Source organism: Argiope bruennichi, chromosome 10, assembly GCF_947563725.1.
Source record: "Argiope bruennichi chromosome 10, qqArgBrue1.1, whole genome shotgun sequence".
NCBI classification, from domain to species: domain Eukaryota; kingdom Metazoa; phylum Arthropoda; class Arachnida; order Araneae; family Araneidae; genus Argiope; species Argiope bruennichi.
The window spans coordinates 4,052,243-4,069,443 of NC_079160.1; the positions used below are offsets into that span (position 1 = coordinate 4,052,243).

The following is a 17,201-nucleotide window of genomic DNA, read 5'->3' on the forward strand; positions in this document are numbered from 1 at the left end:
AATAACCACACATTTTATATTATTTACGATAGAAACTTAAATGAACATTTGCATTTGATAAAGTCAATTCATTATTGTGTTATTTAATGCTTTCAGCCTGATACAATAGGTTACTTGCTTTTCTATTTAATCCATTAATTTATACATTATAGGACATGAATTCCCCTGCCCCCAAACTCCTTTAGGAACTAAATGCAAAAAAGCATAAAATTCTCCTCAATAAGTTTTGTGTGGGTGTATGTATTAGGAATCTACATAAATGTTACATTTTGCAAATATTGTTAATAAATAATATAAATAAAGTTTCCATCATGTAAAAGTTCTTCATAGTTGCGGACATTCATGCCGCACAATATTCTCAAATTCTGAATGAATCTTCAGTCCAAATCCATTTAAAGTCATTCCTTTGATGCAACCTGAGAAATAATCAACTTCTTCTCTATGGTGTAGATACTCTTCTAAGGAGGGGAAAAACAGCTTTTTAAAACATTATTTTAATTCATACAGAACAATTTTTTTTAATATTTGCTTTATCATTTGTTATTGTGAAAACTACAAACCAATTTTTCTTGAATTCTCTGTTGCTGATATGAAATAAAAACTTATTTTTGAATATATATGTACATACATACAAACAGGGTGTCTCAAAAACCTTGACTGCGGTTTTTATTCCTTAAATATTGATTGTAGACATATACTGTAAATTACAAAGTTGCATAAAAAAAGGTGCAAAATGTTATGAAATCGATTAAAATTTTCAATGGATTAAACTTCAAAAAATACAAAATTTAAATTTTTATACAGATCCCATACAAAAAAATTCCCCGCAAGTAAAATGTGTCCCATCCTAATGGTCCATCCAAAATTTCAGAATTTTATTATGAAAATTCTCAAAGATATGTGAAAACAAAGTTGGACAAGAATCAATCACAAATTAAAATGCATCATAAGAAAATTAAAATGCATCATAAGAAAATTAAATATGCTTCATATCTTTAGTTTTAAATACAAATTTTAAAATCTATGCTTCCTGAAAAATGCTTTGTCATGAATTACAGAATATAACTTAAAAATAGCACAGTCAGTGAACTTGTAAAAAATCTTATGCAATCATTCCTTTATGTAATCTTTTCTTTAAGTTATTATTTCTACAAATTTTTAATACCTTTTAATAAATAATTATTTTACTATTTATTTGTTCAAGCATTACTTTCTTTGTTAATTTGTGTACGAACCCTAAAACACGAACATCCGATATGATTTTGTTTCTTTGCAAACTCATATCCAGGCATTGAAAAGTGGTTTAAGTCAGCATTTATGTAGTTTCATATCTTTGAGACTTTTTGTGATAAAATGCTGAAATTTCGTACATGACTTTATTAAAGAATGTGGCACATTTTATTCACTGGGAATTTTTTTGTATTGGGTCTGTATAAAAATTTAAATTTTGTATTTTTTAAAATTTAATCCAAAAGAAAACTTTGATTTCATAGCAATTTGCAACTTTGTAATTTACAGTATATGTCTACGATCAATATTTAAAGGATAAAAGCTGTGGTCAAGGGTTTTGAGACACCCTGTATATAATATGCAAGTGTAAAAAATTTGAAAAATTGAGCACATCAAAAAATAATTGTGAATTTTCAAAAGTGTAAGAATTATTAAAACAGGGGTGTGGGGAGGGGGAAATGGAGAATTTTTCAAAAATGCAGTTCCCATGTAATAGTTCTCCATGATTTCATAATACTGGAAAGAATACTTTCATAATAAAGGTTCCCACATTGTCTATTTGATTTTCATAATACTGGAACTGAATATGCATTTTTGACATGTTTTCCTTTTAAAGTTTGAATTCAAATCATGATATGTATTTATAATTTATGTGACAAAAAAACATGTCAAATTCTGTTTACCTAAGAAACTCAGTTATTGCCTTCACATGGTATACAGAATCACAAATATACACATAGACAGTTAGCCTGTCAATAGGTTTTGTTCAAAGTGAAGATTCACATGAGGCATTTTTTAAACATTTTACATTCTCTATATTAAAATCCTCTTAATTTTTTTTTTTTTTTTTTTTTACAATTTATTTTATGCAGTATTGGCAAAAGATATATTTACATGCATTATATCAGTAGCATAATAAAATAAAGAGTCTTGGCAAGTGTTTCATGTAAAGCACTAAGAAAGCAAAACTCAGCACTGTTATTAAATATATTTCATTTTTGAAGTGCTTAGTCACTCTTTATAAAACACTGTTTATTGATTTGACTGAATATCATAATCTAGAAGAAATAAAGTAACGATGTTGTATTTATTTGTTAACTTAATTTTTTACTGTTAACATTTTCCAATTTATTTTGGTCTTCAATTTGGTCATATTTTGGGTAGTCAAAATGGTGGGTTATAATTTAATTTTGATATATTTGGCATGACATTATACACAGCCCTTAGCCTTTTGCTATTTTGTCATCCATTTATGCATATAAGGTTTTTACTAGTGATTTTCCATTACAAATTTAAGATGTATCAATAAAAAATGAATTATCATTTACATTATTCAAAAGTAAGACTATTGTCAATATTTTTAGTTTTCACTTTTTATAATGTTTGATGTCTGGTGTTGAATGGATCTGCATTTAAAAGTTCAAAAATCAATGTATAAAAGTGAGATGCAATTGAAAGAAAACTGTGATATACTTGCAGACTTATATATTTTTCTCAAAGGCAACACAATATGGAAATGCAAAACAAGTGAAAAAGATTCAGAACTTTTTTTAATACTTGATGAACATTTTGATGCAATAAACATTTTTTAAAGTCAGTTTTACCAAAAAAGGGCATTTACCAACTCATTTGATAGTACTGAAATGACAGATGACAATTAGTCATTATTTGCCTTTTGATTAGCACTTATACCATGATAAATCAAGCCTTCCATTATTAATACATAATTTTGTTTCCATTATTAATGCATATAAATAATCTTAACAGAAAATGTTGTGAAATCTCCATAAGCTGGAATCTACCTTATGGTGATTTATTTTCCCCCATATTTTGAAATCAGACCCACAGGTCAGAGATTTGAGTCACTGGTGATTACATTGAAGAAGGAAGAAGCAGTTATAAACTTCTAAAACTGTTAACATATTGGATCAACTGTATATGACTTAAAGGGGAGTATTTCATATTGGTTTCTATATCTAATATGCCAATATACCTTATTTTCATTCGTATTAAAAAATTTTGCCAGAAATGAAAAGGAAATTCAAACAGTTTTCCTTACAAGTAAATAATATTTGCCACATCAATGCAATAGGTGAATGCTTTCCATAATAAACAAGTTTAAAGTAGTTAATGTAATAGCCTTCAGTCCTGATTCTCAAGTTCAATAAGATGGTAGCAGAGATATGTGTTATCCTTCACAAACCCTTAAAGAATTCAAAACAATGGGTTTCAGGGTTTAAAAAATACAACAGGCCGAGTTTACATATACAACTTCAAGAGAACTAATGTAAAAAAGATCATATGGAGTTGAACTCTACGTAATGTATTTTATGAATAATAAATGTATTATATGAGGACCATTGAAAAAAGAACAAAAATACACACACATAAAGTACTCACCTGGTTTTCCTCCTATATATATTTCAGCAAAGCTCAAATTTGCTGGAATATTTTGAATTTTCTCCTCAAAAGGTTTTGAACTGTCCACATGCAGGACAAAAGAGTTTTTGATGAAATTCATTCTGACATTATGCCATTTGTAATCGCAAGTGGAATCTGATGCAAGTTTATGCGAAACCTCCAGATTTAAGTTGTCTTCGTCATACATCTTAGCAATAACCTAGAACAATGAAAATAAAAATTTTGTAAAAATAAATGTGATGCATAAAGTGGCAGCAGATGAATTTTGAAATATTATAATATATATGATCATAAAATATAATTAGAAATGCTTCTTTATATAAATCATTGTATAAATAGCTTATTTTCTTATGTCTAATGGAGCATAATGAAATCATATTTGCTCCCAATTTCAAGTCATAATCAAGCATCCACAAATGTGGGAGGACTGAAAGAAAAAAACTGTCTCTAAAAGAATTAAAATAATAGAAGAAAAGGAATAATTTCATTTAAGATTATTTTTCTTAGTAAAACAAATGACAGTCATCGACTTACCGCCCCGTCTTTCAATGATAATTCAAACCATATTCCGGTAAATTTAGAAAAAATACTGAATATAATTCCATTATAGTGAAAAGTTCTAAATTGAAAACCTAAATCTAATTTTTCTCCTAAATGGAAAGAAGCATCTGTAAAAAAAGAAACAAAAAGTAAATAAATAAATTTACTAAAAACATATTGGTGTAGTAAAACACAAATTTTATTTATTTTAATTGTTTCTCAAATTCACTACCAGATTTCACAACTCATCTGTGTAGATTTAGAATTTAATTAAATTAATCGATTAATTGATAGTTAAGTTCAGAAATTATTAAAATAGTATATTATCATCGATAATAAATATCAGCATGCATTTTCAGAAACAGCACATTCTAATAAAGATCAATTAATATATCCCAAATATTGCATGAAAATAAGACTTGAAAGATATTTTTATAGTATAACATTTATAAAAACATTGGAGAATTAATAAATAACATTAATGGTAATGGAAAATGCTAAATTCAAGAACTTCCATGCAAATCATTCCATTCTAATTTACTAATGGAAATTAATTTTCATTCATTGTAGATATTTTTAAATTTTTCATATAGAACAATATATAAAGTAACACATTTTTTCTCTGAATTTTGAAGTATCTCTACTTTTACTTTTACTACTTTTTTGTCCAAAAAACTTTTTTTTTTTTTTAAATTTTGTCTCTAGTTGAACATGGAAAATTGAAAGGCATAAACAAGCAACATGAAACACTCAGTACTGAATCAAATCCATGTGACATGGCAACTAATAAATATCACAACTGACATAAACAAATTTGGCATGTGGTCTTACCATCAGTATTGTAAATCTGTATAAATCGTTGAACAAAAAGACACTCAAATTTATACTCATTTTTCTTTATAAATCACAATGCACACCATCCTGTAGAAGTAAGCAAGAATGCAAAGGAAACGCTGAGCAGCATTTCTTCAGTGCAGTATATTTCTGTTTTATCTTTTAATACCAGAAGATATCTAGATGTTATCTTGTTAAAAATATTTGATATAATTGTCACAGATTAACTAGCAGAAAATCTCGTGCACATTGACTGTGCTTAGGAACGAAATTATTTGCATTACACATTAAATGTAAATATATAATAACATTAGTAGTTTTGTTTCCTTATAAAGGGATGTTCACAAACATTCAAATCAAAATAATCACTAAAATGGAATTGAAACAAATAGTGATCCACTAACAGGAAATATATATATATAAATAATAAAAAGTAATGTTTATTCATGATTAGATTTATTGGCACACCGATAAATCTAAATCACTCAATTTCACATTAAATAAAATCTATCAATTGCTAGATATTGAAATATAAATTGAGATTTGTGCAGATAAAAAGAACATGAGTAATTTTAAACTCCGTCCAACGTTACAACGTCGACGGTTATATTACATCTTATGCCCATTAAAGTCCCTTCCCACCTTTTAACTGCTATTATATTCATAAAAGTGGTGTCTAGGTATAGTAAAATAGCCACACACTGCTGAATGAAACTGCCTACAGCACCATCTAGTGGCAAATTGCGGAGATAGCATTCTTGTCTCGGGGGGGGGGGGGACGAGGTAGAGAAAAAAGGTGGTTTACAGATGTAGAGCGTCATCGATGTAGTTCGAAAAGACCCCTTGTGGACAATAATGGGAAGAATAGAATGGTTAAAATGGGCATTTATTTTTTCATGATTCCCTACACTATAAAGTGACAAAACGACCCGAGAAAAAAAATTAGTTTAAACATCTGAAAGATATATTGTTATAACTTCTCCCCGTCAGTTGCAAGGTGCATTTGGATTGTCATTTCAATTTCACATTGCACACGTTGCAACATAGAGGGTGACACGCCGGCATAAGCGTCCGTAATGCATCGTTTACTGTACTGCAGTGTTTGCGGAGGGGTCGCATACACTTGTTTCAGTTAGTGGAGTCAGATCAGGTGAACGTAGAAACCAGGTGTAGGACGCAACCGAGTCCTTTTAATCTCAAGCGATGCCACATTTGGTGGCGTGTTTTGCTCGAAAGCTAATCATTCCTCCTTCCATTCAAGCTTCGTTACGTCACAGTGTAGGAAATCACGAAAATACAAATGTGCGTTTTAACAGTTTTATTCTTTACATTAATGTCCACAAAATGTCTTTCCATACTAAATCGATGACGCTCTACATCCTTTGTATATCACCTTTTTTTTTTTTTTTTTTTTTTTTTCTATTTCGTGTTTTTGAGATAGGAATGCTAACTCCACAGTTTTCTACCAGGTAGCGCCGAAGGCAATTTCATTCACTAGCGCATAGCTATTTTACTACACCTAGATACCACTTTTATGAATTTAACAGCGGCCGTTCCGAAGTTAAGAGAGTGGCAAGAGACTTTAGCGGGCATTTTGTAGGTTATGATACTAAGACAATTTTTAATTGCTTTAAATTATGTCTATCTCTGGGAAAATACAAGAAATCAAATTGGGCTAGTTATATGAATCTTGACTTTTCTAATGCTAATAAACCGGGAATATTCATCCTTCAAACTTTCCTCCAAAAATACGGCGTGTTTCAAATGACACTTAATCGCATAGAGAAAGGAACGGAATTTGCACTTTGGGAAAATAATTTTCCCATTGCTTGATTTGGTTCAAAATTTAAAATTTCTCTATATTTTTGGTGATTACTATTCGATCGTATTCATGCAGTTAGCTTAAATTTTTATGTAACCTTGTTTAAAGGCTCACGGGTGGGCAGGCACATTTCCCGCACACTGATTTCGTCCAAAATTCGACAATAATCAACAATTTTAGCGTTAAGACCACATTTCAAATTTCGTCAGATTTTAGCTTTATGAACTCATGAGGCAGAATTCCAAAAGCGTTTTTTTTTTTTTTTTTTTTTTTTTTTGGATTTGAGATTCTAAATGACCTACAGATTTCTAAGCAGAATGTTTTGATGATTACAACACTTTCTCTTTGCATTTATATGCAAGATGCCCGCTTTCTCTCATGAATAATAAATATAATTTATTGTGAAGACAAATGAACAAAATAAAACAGTTTAATTTACCTTGTAAGATGGATCCTGTTCCAGTAAAATAATTTCCGAATTCCACGTGATTAGCGCATGAGATATCAGATGGAATTTTCTTATCTATTGCATTAAGTTTCAGATTTCGGAAGCACCCCTTGAAACTTTCTTGGAGCTATAAATACATTTATTATATATAATTTTATTATTTATACATAATATGAAATAAAATAGAATTAAGTTTAATTCTCAGAGGGGGGTCTTTAAACATTACAGTAGACTCCCGATTATCCGCGGGCGGGTTATCCGCGGTGCGGATTATCCGCGCCTGCCGCACAAAGTTTTTTTTTTTTTTTGACTTCTTGTTTCAAAAAGGTGCAGTTTTACAGTTATGCTTTTGTAATTACATAATACATTACAGTATTAAAACAGTGCATATGTATTAATTTTTCTGTGTATCCTTGACGCCTCTCGTAAGTACAAAGAACTTTTCTGTTTTCATTAACAAAATGCATTTTAGGTTAGTTTTGAATGATATACTAAAATATTAAGCGTTAGTTAAACATTTCCTGCTGTTTATTTTACGTTTTATTGTACATAAAATGATTTTTCAAAGTTGGAATAACTGTTTTCTCTTTTGCAATACCCGTTTTTAGCTTTTTTTTCGGATTATCCGCGATTTTTGTTATCCGCGGCGGCCGCGCCACCCAATTCCGCGGATAATCGGGAGTGTACTGTATTTTCTGTTTTTCCACAGCTCAATGTCCATTTCCTTTTTCTCCAAAAAATGGCATGAGCAAATTAGAAATAACTCGATTTAAGTAGTTGACTATGCGCTTTCGAAAGTGGCAAATTACAGCACCATGTCACTACTCATCAAATGCATCACAATTTTACAAGCGGAAGAAAAAAAAAAATGTCTTGAAATCAATAATGACTTTTTTCCATGCATCTGATATAAATGTCATGATTCCACTAGATTAAAAAAAAAAAAAACATTCGTTATTATTTGTTCTTACATCCTCTTGTAAAATTCGGAAAATTAAGATGCTGCTGCATATTGAACGATGTTATTCTATTTCCTTTCCTTATTTCTGTTTTTTCAACAAATTTACATACATTTAGTACGAAAGTCGTTGTAATGTCATTTATGCAATTTTTTATTAAGAGAAATTTCTGCCTACTTCTACTCGTCTATTTGAGATCGAAAGTCAGCAACCCACTCGTCAGAGCCATATTACAATTTAATGCCATTTATAATTGAGATGTTCGATACCTCATGAAGTGCACCTCCAATGTCCAGGGTCTTGAATGACAGTCGCTTCGGCACGCTCAAGAGAAAGCTCTTCTGTTTATCTAGAAACACCGTCACGTGTCTTCCATTCTTTAATAAGTTTATCTGAAATCCAACATCTATAATTATTGAAGGAAAGCAAATGCGCAAAATGCAGAGTAATATTTTCAACAACAAACACATTCTTTTCATAAAACAATTTTTATAAATACTGTCCTAGTAGATTAATTTCTACTATTGTCTTTAGTTTATTAATATAAATATTATAATAGATAAATATTATTGATAAGATATATATTTTCTTTCTAAATTCTTTAGCGGGTGGATACATATGGATTCAAAATTTAATGACTAAACTAATAATTAAATTCTAAAAATATAAAAAACGTTCTATTGTTTTCGGTAACATGTAAATTTACTTAATTTTAAAACTAGTAAATCGGGTAAGATAAAAAAATCCATTATAAAATTATATCTTTATACACGTAAAAAAAGTAAATTAAAACAGTATTACAAGAAAAATTGAATTCAGATATTACAGAATTTTCAATGCATATTAAAACATTATATATATTGATTATCTATAGTGAATCATAAAAATAACGAATTTTAATAGCTGATATCAAAAATAAATTTAATTAAAGAAATACGGATTATGCCTTACCTCATGCCATTTACCAATAGGCAATACAGTATTTCTCTTCTCTAATTTCTTTTCTTTCCTATGCAGGTAATACAGATTTAACAAACCTTTTTCTAAAAATAAAGACAGCTGCAATTTTTTCGGATTGTTGGAGAGAGAAATTATGTTCCCAGCTCGGTAAAAAGTTCTGTATTCGAGGGACATGTTGAAGCTGAAATGCGTAAGGAAATTTCATTATTTGAATTTTTAAAAACAACCCTTTTTTATATATAAAACGTGTATTTCCTCCGTCTAAATTTAATTGTCGGATTCGCTTTTCCCTATAAGTTAAGGGGAAAAAAAATAATGCGGAAATTGGATGACTCGGCTGATATAGATAATGGACATTCATATTTAAATGAACAACATTATGCATGATTAGCAAATTTTTCGAAACAAATCATGATTATTGAATGATGCACTACCAGTTAAATATTTAAATATGACAGTTTTTCTGTAGTAAATAAATTTGCATTTTTGAAATAAATGTCTTCATCTAACGGCACGATTAGTCCTTCTAAATGTCAAAATAAACAAATCTCTGAAACTTTTGCAGGCAGCGATGTGAAACTTTGTGCGCACATAGATGAATATAAGATAAACATTTTACTAACTCACACTTTTACACTATGGAAATATGGAATTTAATTTGTTTCTAAGTATTAATTACCACAAAAGTCAGTGTTTTCATACAACTGTTTATCTTATTTTTTGGAACCTTTGAAAGTAAAAGCCTAGATGCAATAATTAGGGAAATTAAAGTTTGTTAGACCTTTTTGGAATATTCTTATTATGTGTGTGTGTGTACTTTAATTATGGCCTAATAGCTAATTTTTAAGCTAATAGCATATACTTATGAATGGAAAAATGCTTTAAATATTTTAAGCTGCATGTCAATAAATACAATCATATAAGAAAGAAATGCTAGTATTACGAGGGCAATTCAGAAACTAACCTCCGGTTGATTGAAAAAAATACACCAAGTTAAGTAAAAATATTTTAATATATACATCTTACAACTACATCTTTGCACTATTTTTCGACATAGTCTCCATAACGATTGAGGCACTTATCGTATCTCTTCACAAGCTTTGAAATTCCTTCTGCATAAAAATCACCCGCTTGTGCCTTGAGCCAGCCTGTGACCGCATCTTTGAGCTCTTCGTCGTCATCAAACCGCTGGGACCCGAGCCATTTCTTCATACTCATGAAGAGGTGATAATCGCTTGGCGCCAGATCTGGGCTGTAAGGTGGATGGTTGAAAACGTCCCACTTGAAGGACTCAAGAAGGGCTGTTGTTCTGCGAGCAGAGTGAGGACGGGCGTTATCGTGCAAAAAAACGATACCGGAAGTCAGCATACCACGGCGTTTGTTCTGTATAGCCCGTCGTAATGTTTTTAGTGTTTCACAGTACACGTCTTGATTAATGGTCGTCCCACGTTCCATGAATTCAACCAACAACACCCCTTTGGCATCCCAAAACACCGTTGCCATCAGTTTTCTGGCAGAAAAATCTTGCCGGGCTTTTTTTGGTTTGGTAGGCGAATCTGAATGTGCCCACATCTTTGATTGTTCTTTTGTCTCAGGGTTCACGTACTTAATCCAGGTTTCGTCACCGGTCACGATTCTGTTTAACAATGGTTCTCCTTCGTCCTCATAACGTGACAGAAAGTCTAATGCAGAGGCCATTCTTTGACTTTTGTGGTGGTCGGTAAGAATTTTGGGCACCCATCGTGCACAGAACTTACGGTAACCCAATCTTGCTGTCACTATCTCGTACAAAAGAGTCTTAGTAATCTGTGGAAAATCAGTAGACTACTCCGCCATTGTGAAACGTCGATTTTCACGAACTTTTGCATCAACTGTCTGAACGAGTTCGTCAGTCACCAAGGATGGTCTACCACTCCTCTCTTCATCATGAACGTTTTCTCGTCCACTTTTAAATAAACGTACCCATTCACGGACAACTCCTTCACTCATAACTTTTGGTCCGTACACGGCACAAAGCTCACGATGAATAGCTGCTGCAGAGTATCCTTTGGCTGTAAAAAACCTTATAACAGCACGCACTTCACATTTGGCGGGATTTTCTATTGCAGCACACATTTCAAACTGCCACAAAAACTAAACTAGCGCAGGTACGATGTTCACTCGACTACGGCTTGATGCCGACTGACCTGCTGAGCGTGTGAATGCACAGATGGCGCGCTACTCCCCCCACTACCCGCACTGTGACCAATCGGAGGTTAATTTCTGAATTGCCCTCGTACATTCGACAAAAGACGAGAAGAATAAAGATGCATACAGGGAGAAAAGATATATATTAAGAATAACCATTTACATATTACCACCCATACATCCATTTAAAATATCTAGGTATTTGAAGTGAAAAGGGGGGAAGGACCATAAACGACAGGAACGTTAATGCGAGCTAATCATATTTGAAGTAAATGTCAGCCACTCTATATTCAAACTGCTTTAAATGAAGCTTATACCGTAAATAAATATTCCAAATTGATTACGTGTTAGGGACATCTTTCTTAATTAGGCGAAGTTCAACCGGCTTTTCACGCTGCAGATAAACAGCACTGTCTTCCATTTGCACGTAAGTTGAGCAACTATCGCCTGGGGGTGACGGCGCCATTTTTTGGAAAAACTCCTCGGACACGCTCTGGAGATCTGGTTGTCCAAAATCGACTCCTTTATGACTCACTTGTTCGTCGAACCTCAACAATCTGAAAGGAAAGAATAAAAGCACGGATTTCAAACATAGAAAGCACTTTCCCAGATAGATGACAGAGTTTTTAAATCCTTTTATTCAGCTCTATTTATTTCATGTTTGCACTGATGGTGTTTTGTAATCAATTTTTCACTTACTTCCTGATGTACAAAGTTCTCAAATTTTGCACAAGTGTGCGCTCAAAAAAATGTTTTTAAATAGAAAAGAATAAAAATAATGACAGTCTTTAAAAATAGGCTTCTATTAACATTCAAAATATTGAATAAACTCTCAAGATACCATGAACAATACTATAAAGAATTTAAATATGTGTGTGTGCAATGATTTAATTTAAATCCTAATTATTAAATCCAAATTTCTATTTTAAATTAGTCCACATTGTTTTTTCTTTTTAAAAATTTATCACTTCCTGATCTAAATCTGATTATTTTTAATTTTATTATTTATAATATGTGCTCTGAAACATTACTGACGCTTTTGTTTACCACCCACCGAGTGTAGGGTATTTACAGATACCTGAGATTCCCTTTCCTAAATCGGCACATGTTCAAAGAAATCTTTAAAATAACTCTCTTCGTAAAATCACTAAAGGGAAAATTTTCTGTCAATTTTCTCTTGTGTTCAGGTCCGAACGAACACATTCCCATGTACAAAACTTGTCCTCCCGTAGGAAAATAAATCGAAACTCGTTCCAAGTATCTTTTCGGCCACGCATCTGCCAAAATTATGCTATATATACATAAAATGAAACTTCAGTAGGAGAAGTAATATCTTTAATTAAAACCATTTTATTTATCCGTTTCTTCTAAATTTAGCAGAATTCATTTGATATTACTCAGTGATTCCAACAAGCCGAAAGAGGGAAAAAGAAGACCGCGCGAAAGCATTCAGAATTGATACTATTTAAACAGGGAGTTTAGCAAAGTCTCAGTTGAGCAAGCACTGATTTTAACCACGTGTTTTTCCACTTTATATCGTAGTTTAATATTGGACAGTTAAAGTTACAAAAATTAGAACTCGGTAAGCATAGAAAAGCTAGATCTCAGCGAAACTCAGAAATTAAACTGAAATCTAAATTGAAGTGGTTAGAAAATAATTAATTTTAAGAATACGTATAAAATGAATTTATTATATGAATGCGATTAAAACTCCAATTCACTTCTAGATTTCTATCAGAGTCTTAATGTTTTTTTGTTTTTTTTTAACTCGCTACTTATTTACATGTTTTTAAAGATTCTTTTGTAATTTAATTTATTTAGCTCATAATTTTCTAGGTGAATTATTTTTCCGAAAACAGCATTGAAACTGAAATTAGATAATGAGTTCTACATTGAAAACAGATATGTAATATATTCAATGTTTATTTTTCAAACCAGCAGGGGTCTACTCTCCTCGCTTCGATCTACCAATACATCTACATTAAATGGTGCATTTTCTGTTAAGATTCGTACTGCAGGGAACAGAATCGTGTATACATATTGAATCTCTTCCTTCAAATCGTTTGAGTCAAAAATGTGGAACAAAACTAAAGTTTCGGTACCAAGACGATAGAGCATACCTTTGGTACCTTATTATGCTTGTTCACACATACTAGAATGGATGCAACAGACTTCTTAGTTATAACAGAATGAATTTGCTGACAAACTTTCGATATATTAGTTTCGAAATATGATACAGATTTGCAGGTATGATATTAAAGCATATGCATCTAGTTTGTTGCGTTTTCGAGTTATGTTCGCATCCACAACAATGGGTAAACAGACAAACTCCAAGTCAGAACTTTGATAAGATCTGCAAATTTGCTTGAAACGTCACATAATAAATATCGTGCTTGCACTTCTGATTTATCTTCACAGACAGAGATAATCCAAACAATGCATTTTATGGATGTCTGAAAAGGGGAGGGGATTCAAAAGAATGTCAAATTTTTCGATGATTATAATACTTTTCTTTTGCATACTTAGTATGTCAGAAAGAAATGACTGGAAGTGATCTTCCCGAAATTTCTCTTTGCTTTCTAAAAAAAATTTCATCCCGTTTGAGCTCAAAAATTGTGGATGTTGAGCTACACCGTGAAGGCTGATTGCTCACATTTCATGACAGTTTTGTGATTCGCAGTAGAATGAAGAAAGCCAAATGTACATTTTGGAAGCTCACTTTTTCCCCCTCTTTGACCGACTGAAATCAAAATATGACTCGGAACTACAATGTTAGTAGAAGATCACGTGGCAAACATTCATTTAATTAAATCTGAGCTATCGCTTTTATATTCATGCGAAAATACCTACCAACACAGAGTCAAAGCATTTTATGGATTTTGATTCAAAATTTGAAGTATCTACACTTAAGATACTGAAATTATCAGCAAAATTCCAAATCAATCTTCTCGAAACCTTCTCGCATACCCCTAAGAAAAGTGTTACTTTCCTTCTCCAGTCGGCACAATAACTGTGAAACTTGAGGTAATCCGTGAACGTCTCAAGTAGTTTTAAGAGTTCGATTTTGTACTTCATAGGATAATAAAGAAATCAAGTTGGTCAATTCGAGTTTCAGACATTTTTTTGTCTACCTATTAGAACTGAAATTTGACAGAGAACTATAATTTTAGTAATAATTTCACAAACCAAATTTCATTTATATAAGCCACTGCATTTTTTTTAAAGTTATGTTCAACTGCATAGACCGACAGCCAATCAAACCGTTGAACAGACTTAGTTCAAATTTAAGATACAGGTCTGCACTTCCTATGCTAAAATTGTGTATTGTTATGAATTTTGTGTAATTAGATGTAAATTTTGATGTAAACTTTGTAAACAGTTTAATTGTATAAAAATTATTTGTAATGGAATCGCGCGTCAGCGAGAAAAGACTATTCTAAGGGGATTTCCAACAGAAGATCGCCACATTTGACTAACTTGGCGATGTAGGTGTTGGTGACATAATGAAGTTGCTAAAGGTTTTTACTACAAACTAAAATGTGCAGTGGAAGCCGAGAAATAAAGATTTGTTCCTAGGGAACATTGGAGAAATTTCCACGCTTGCCCGGAACGTCCGCGCAGTTTCTGCGTTTGCCCCGCCCACTTTTGAGGGACGCTATATAAGGCGCGGCGTGGGTGGAATTCCAAAATGAATAGGGAAAATAAATTACTTATTTACACAGCCTATTTGCGTCCAGTACTCACGTATGCCTGCCCAGTGTGGGGGAATGCTGCCAAAAGTAACTTCAAATTATTAGATCAACAACAAAATCAAATAATTAAAAATATCTGTAAAGCACCCAGATTCTTTTCCAACTCCGAAATTTATGAAGCAATTGATTATCCCCCACTCAAAAAATTCGTTAAAAAATAGCCACTAACTTTTATAATAACCTTGCAAATAGAGATAATGAAGCAATAGAACTAATCCCTAAATATGACCCCAATCCGCTAATTGAAAGACCCAAAAACGTACTCCTTTAAATCCATAACCATTTCGCTAACAATCCTAACCCTTTAACATTACCTGTTCAAATAAATGCAAACAGACAATGCCCATGGCGCCATCTAGTGCTATAAAAACCACCCTGTAACGTACCCCATACTAGATTCATATCGTAAAGTCCCGTTTACCTTCGGCAGCATACCCACTCCACCAGTAACAACCACTAGCATTACGCCTTCCAATAATCCACGTCAACACAGCCAATCAGAACCCTAGCTTCACCCAGAACCACAATTTTCACCCAGAACCACAATTTCCACAACCAAAGGAAATTTCTCCAATAATTCAACAAACTCATGGTAATATAATAAAAGTAAAGCTCTATCAGTCACATCAATAAGGGGATAGTCCTTCTCCAAGGACGGGAGCCCCGACAAGCCTATCATCGAACGAGAAGTCAGTTCAGACTTTTGGTAGTTAAGTTCGAAAGACAAATCAATGACTGCCAAGATAAAATACAAAAGGCAAAACCTTGCATTAAACGAGACTGCGTAGTACATAATGGAAATGAAAACCTATGCACATATATCCAAAACAGCCAAAAAAGGATCCAACATTATAAAGAAATATCGATAACCTTTGTCGACACACTAGAACAGATGAAAGAAAATAACCTAGAACATACCACCCAATATATCGACGACTTCGCAAAACTAAATGAAATCCAGACAGACATCGAAAAAATAGAAGAGAAACTCCTTGATCTAGGCCCATGCTCGAACCCACATTGCAATAAACACATACCCTCAGAAAAAGATGGTGCTATGGAAACCGAGAAACTTTTTCAAATTATTGATAAAAGGAAAAACTCAACAGAAAACATCGATATCACCACAAGCAATAAATTCCTATTCCTGGAAAAAGACACCCCCCCCCGAGAAATTAAAGAAATACCACCAATACTGCAAAAGTTCACAGAAGACTACAACAACTGGTTTTGTAGAAAATCTTCAAAAAATAGCACTGACAACAGATACAACAACGGATTCATAAGAATTACCCCTGGAACAGAGGATGAAAGAAATCAAATAATAGAGCTACTCAGCGCAAAGAAAAAAGAATTTATCATCTGTGAAGACCCCTCAAACAGACCTATCAAAATCATTATTAAAGGACTCCCCGGAAACATGTGCAAGGTAGAGTTGAAAAACGAGATAGAATCACTGGGCTATAAAATTGGAAAAGTTTCACAGTTTAAAAATTTCAGAATGCAGACCATGTACCCTATCTTCCTGATGAAAATCATGAAAATAGGTAACTTTCAGAATCTACACAATTTAAGCCACCTGTCGTATATGAGGATCAGAATAGAGACTTACAGAAAGCCTGCAAAAGCAACGATATTTTATAGGTATAGGTGTTCAAAATTCTTCCACAGCGTGCGGAATTGCAGATGCAATCCGCGCTGCATTAAATGCAATGGAAACCATCCAACGAATGAATGCCAGAAGGAGAAAAATGGAAAAACCCGTCGGTATGAACTGCGGAAAGATAGGACACCTAGCTTCTTGGTAAGGGTGCCCTGCCTATCCATCGACAATCCCCACCACAAGACCCAGAAGAAGTTATGCTGAAGCCTCAGAAAATCACAGGAAGTAGATCCGTGCCTGCTGCAACTCCGAAATGAGCAAAACAGACCCAGACAAAAAGACAGCCCATGTGAAAACGCACCAATTTCAGCAGTAAATATACCTTACTCTCCAGTATCACTTAGTTGAAAGAAATCGCTGAAGCATTTAAAGAAATAAAGAAAAT

The 17,201-nt window shown here is 32.6% G+C and overlaps 1 protein-coding gene across 2 annotated transcripts in view; it reads right to left on the reverse strand.

Moving 5' to 3' along the window:
• Positions 1-324: 324 nt before the first annotated feature.
• Positions 325-17,201, reverse strand: part of LOC129988352 (laminin subunit alpha-1-like) — a 158,687-nt gene continuing 141,810 nt past the window's right edge. For both annotated transcript variants that reach the window (XM_056096556.1, XM_056096555.1), the window contains 7 exons: positions 11,746-11,958; positions 9,206-9,395; positions 8,524-8,646; positions 7,287-7,422; positions 4,186-4,319; positions 3,631-3,850; positions 325-458 (listed from right to left, as the gene is read on the reverse strand). In XM_056096556.1, coding sequence (XP_055952531.1) covers positions 325-458; positions 3,631-3,850; positions 4,186-4,319; positions 7,287-7,422; positions 8,524-8,646; positions 9,206-9,395; positions 11,746-11,958 — 1,150 coding nt within the window. The remainder of the gene's footprint in view (positions 459-3,630; positions 3,851-4,185; positions 4,320-7,286; positions 7,423-8,523; positions 8,647-9,205; positions 9,396-11,745; positions 11,959-17,201) is intronic.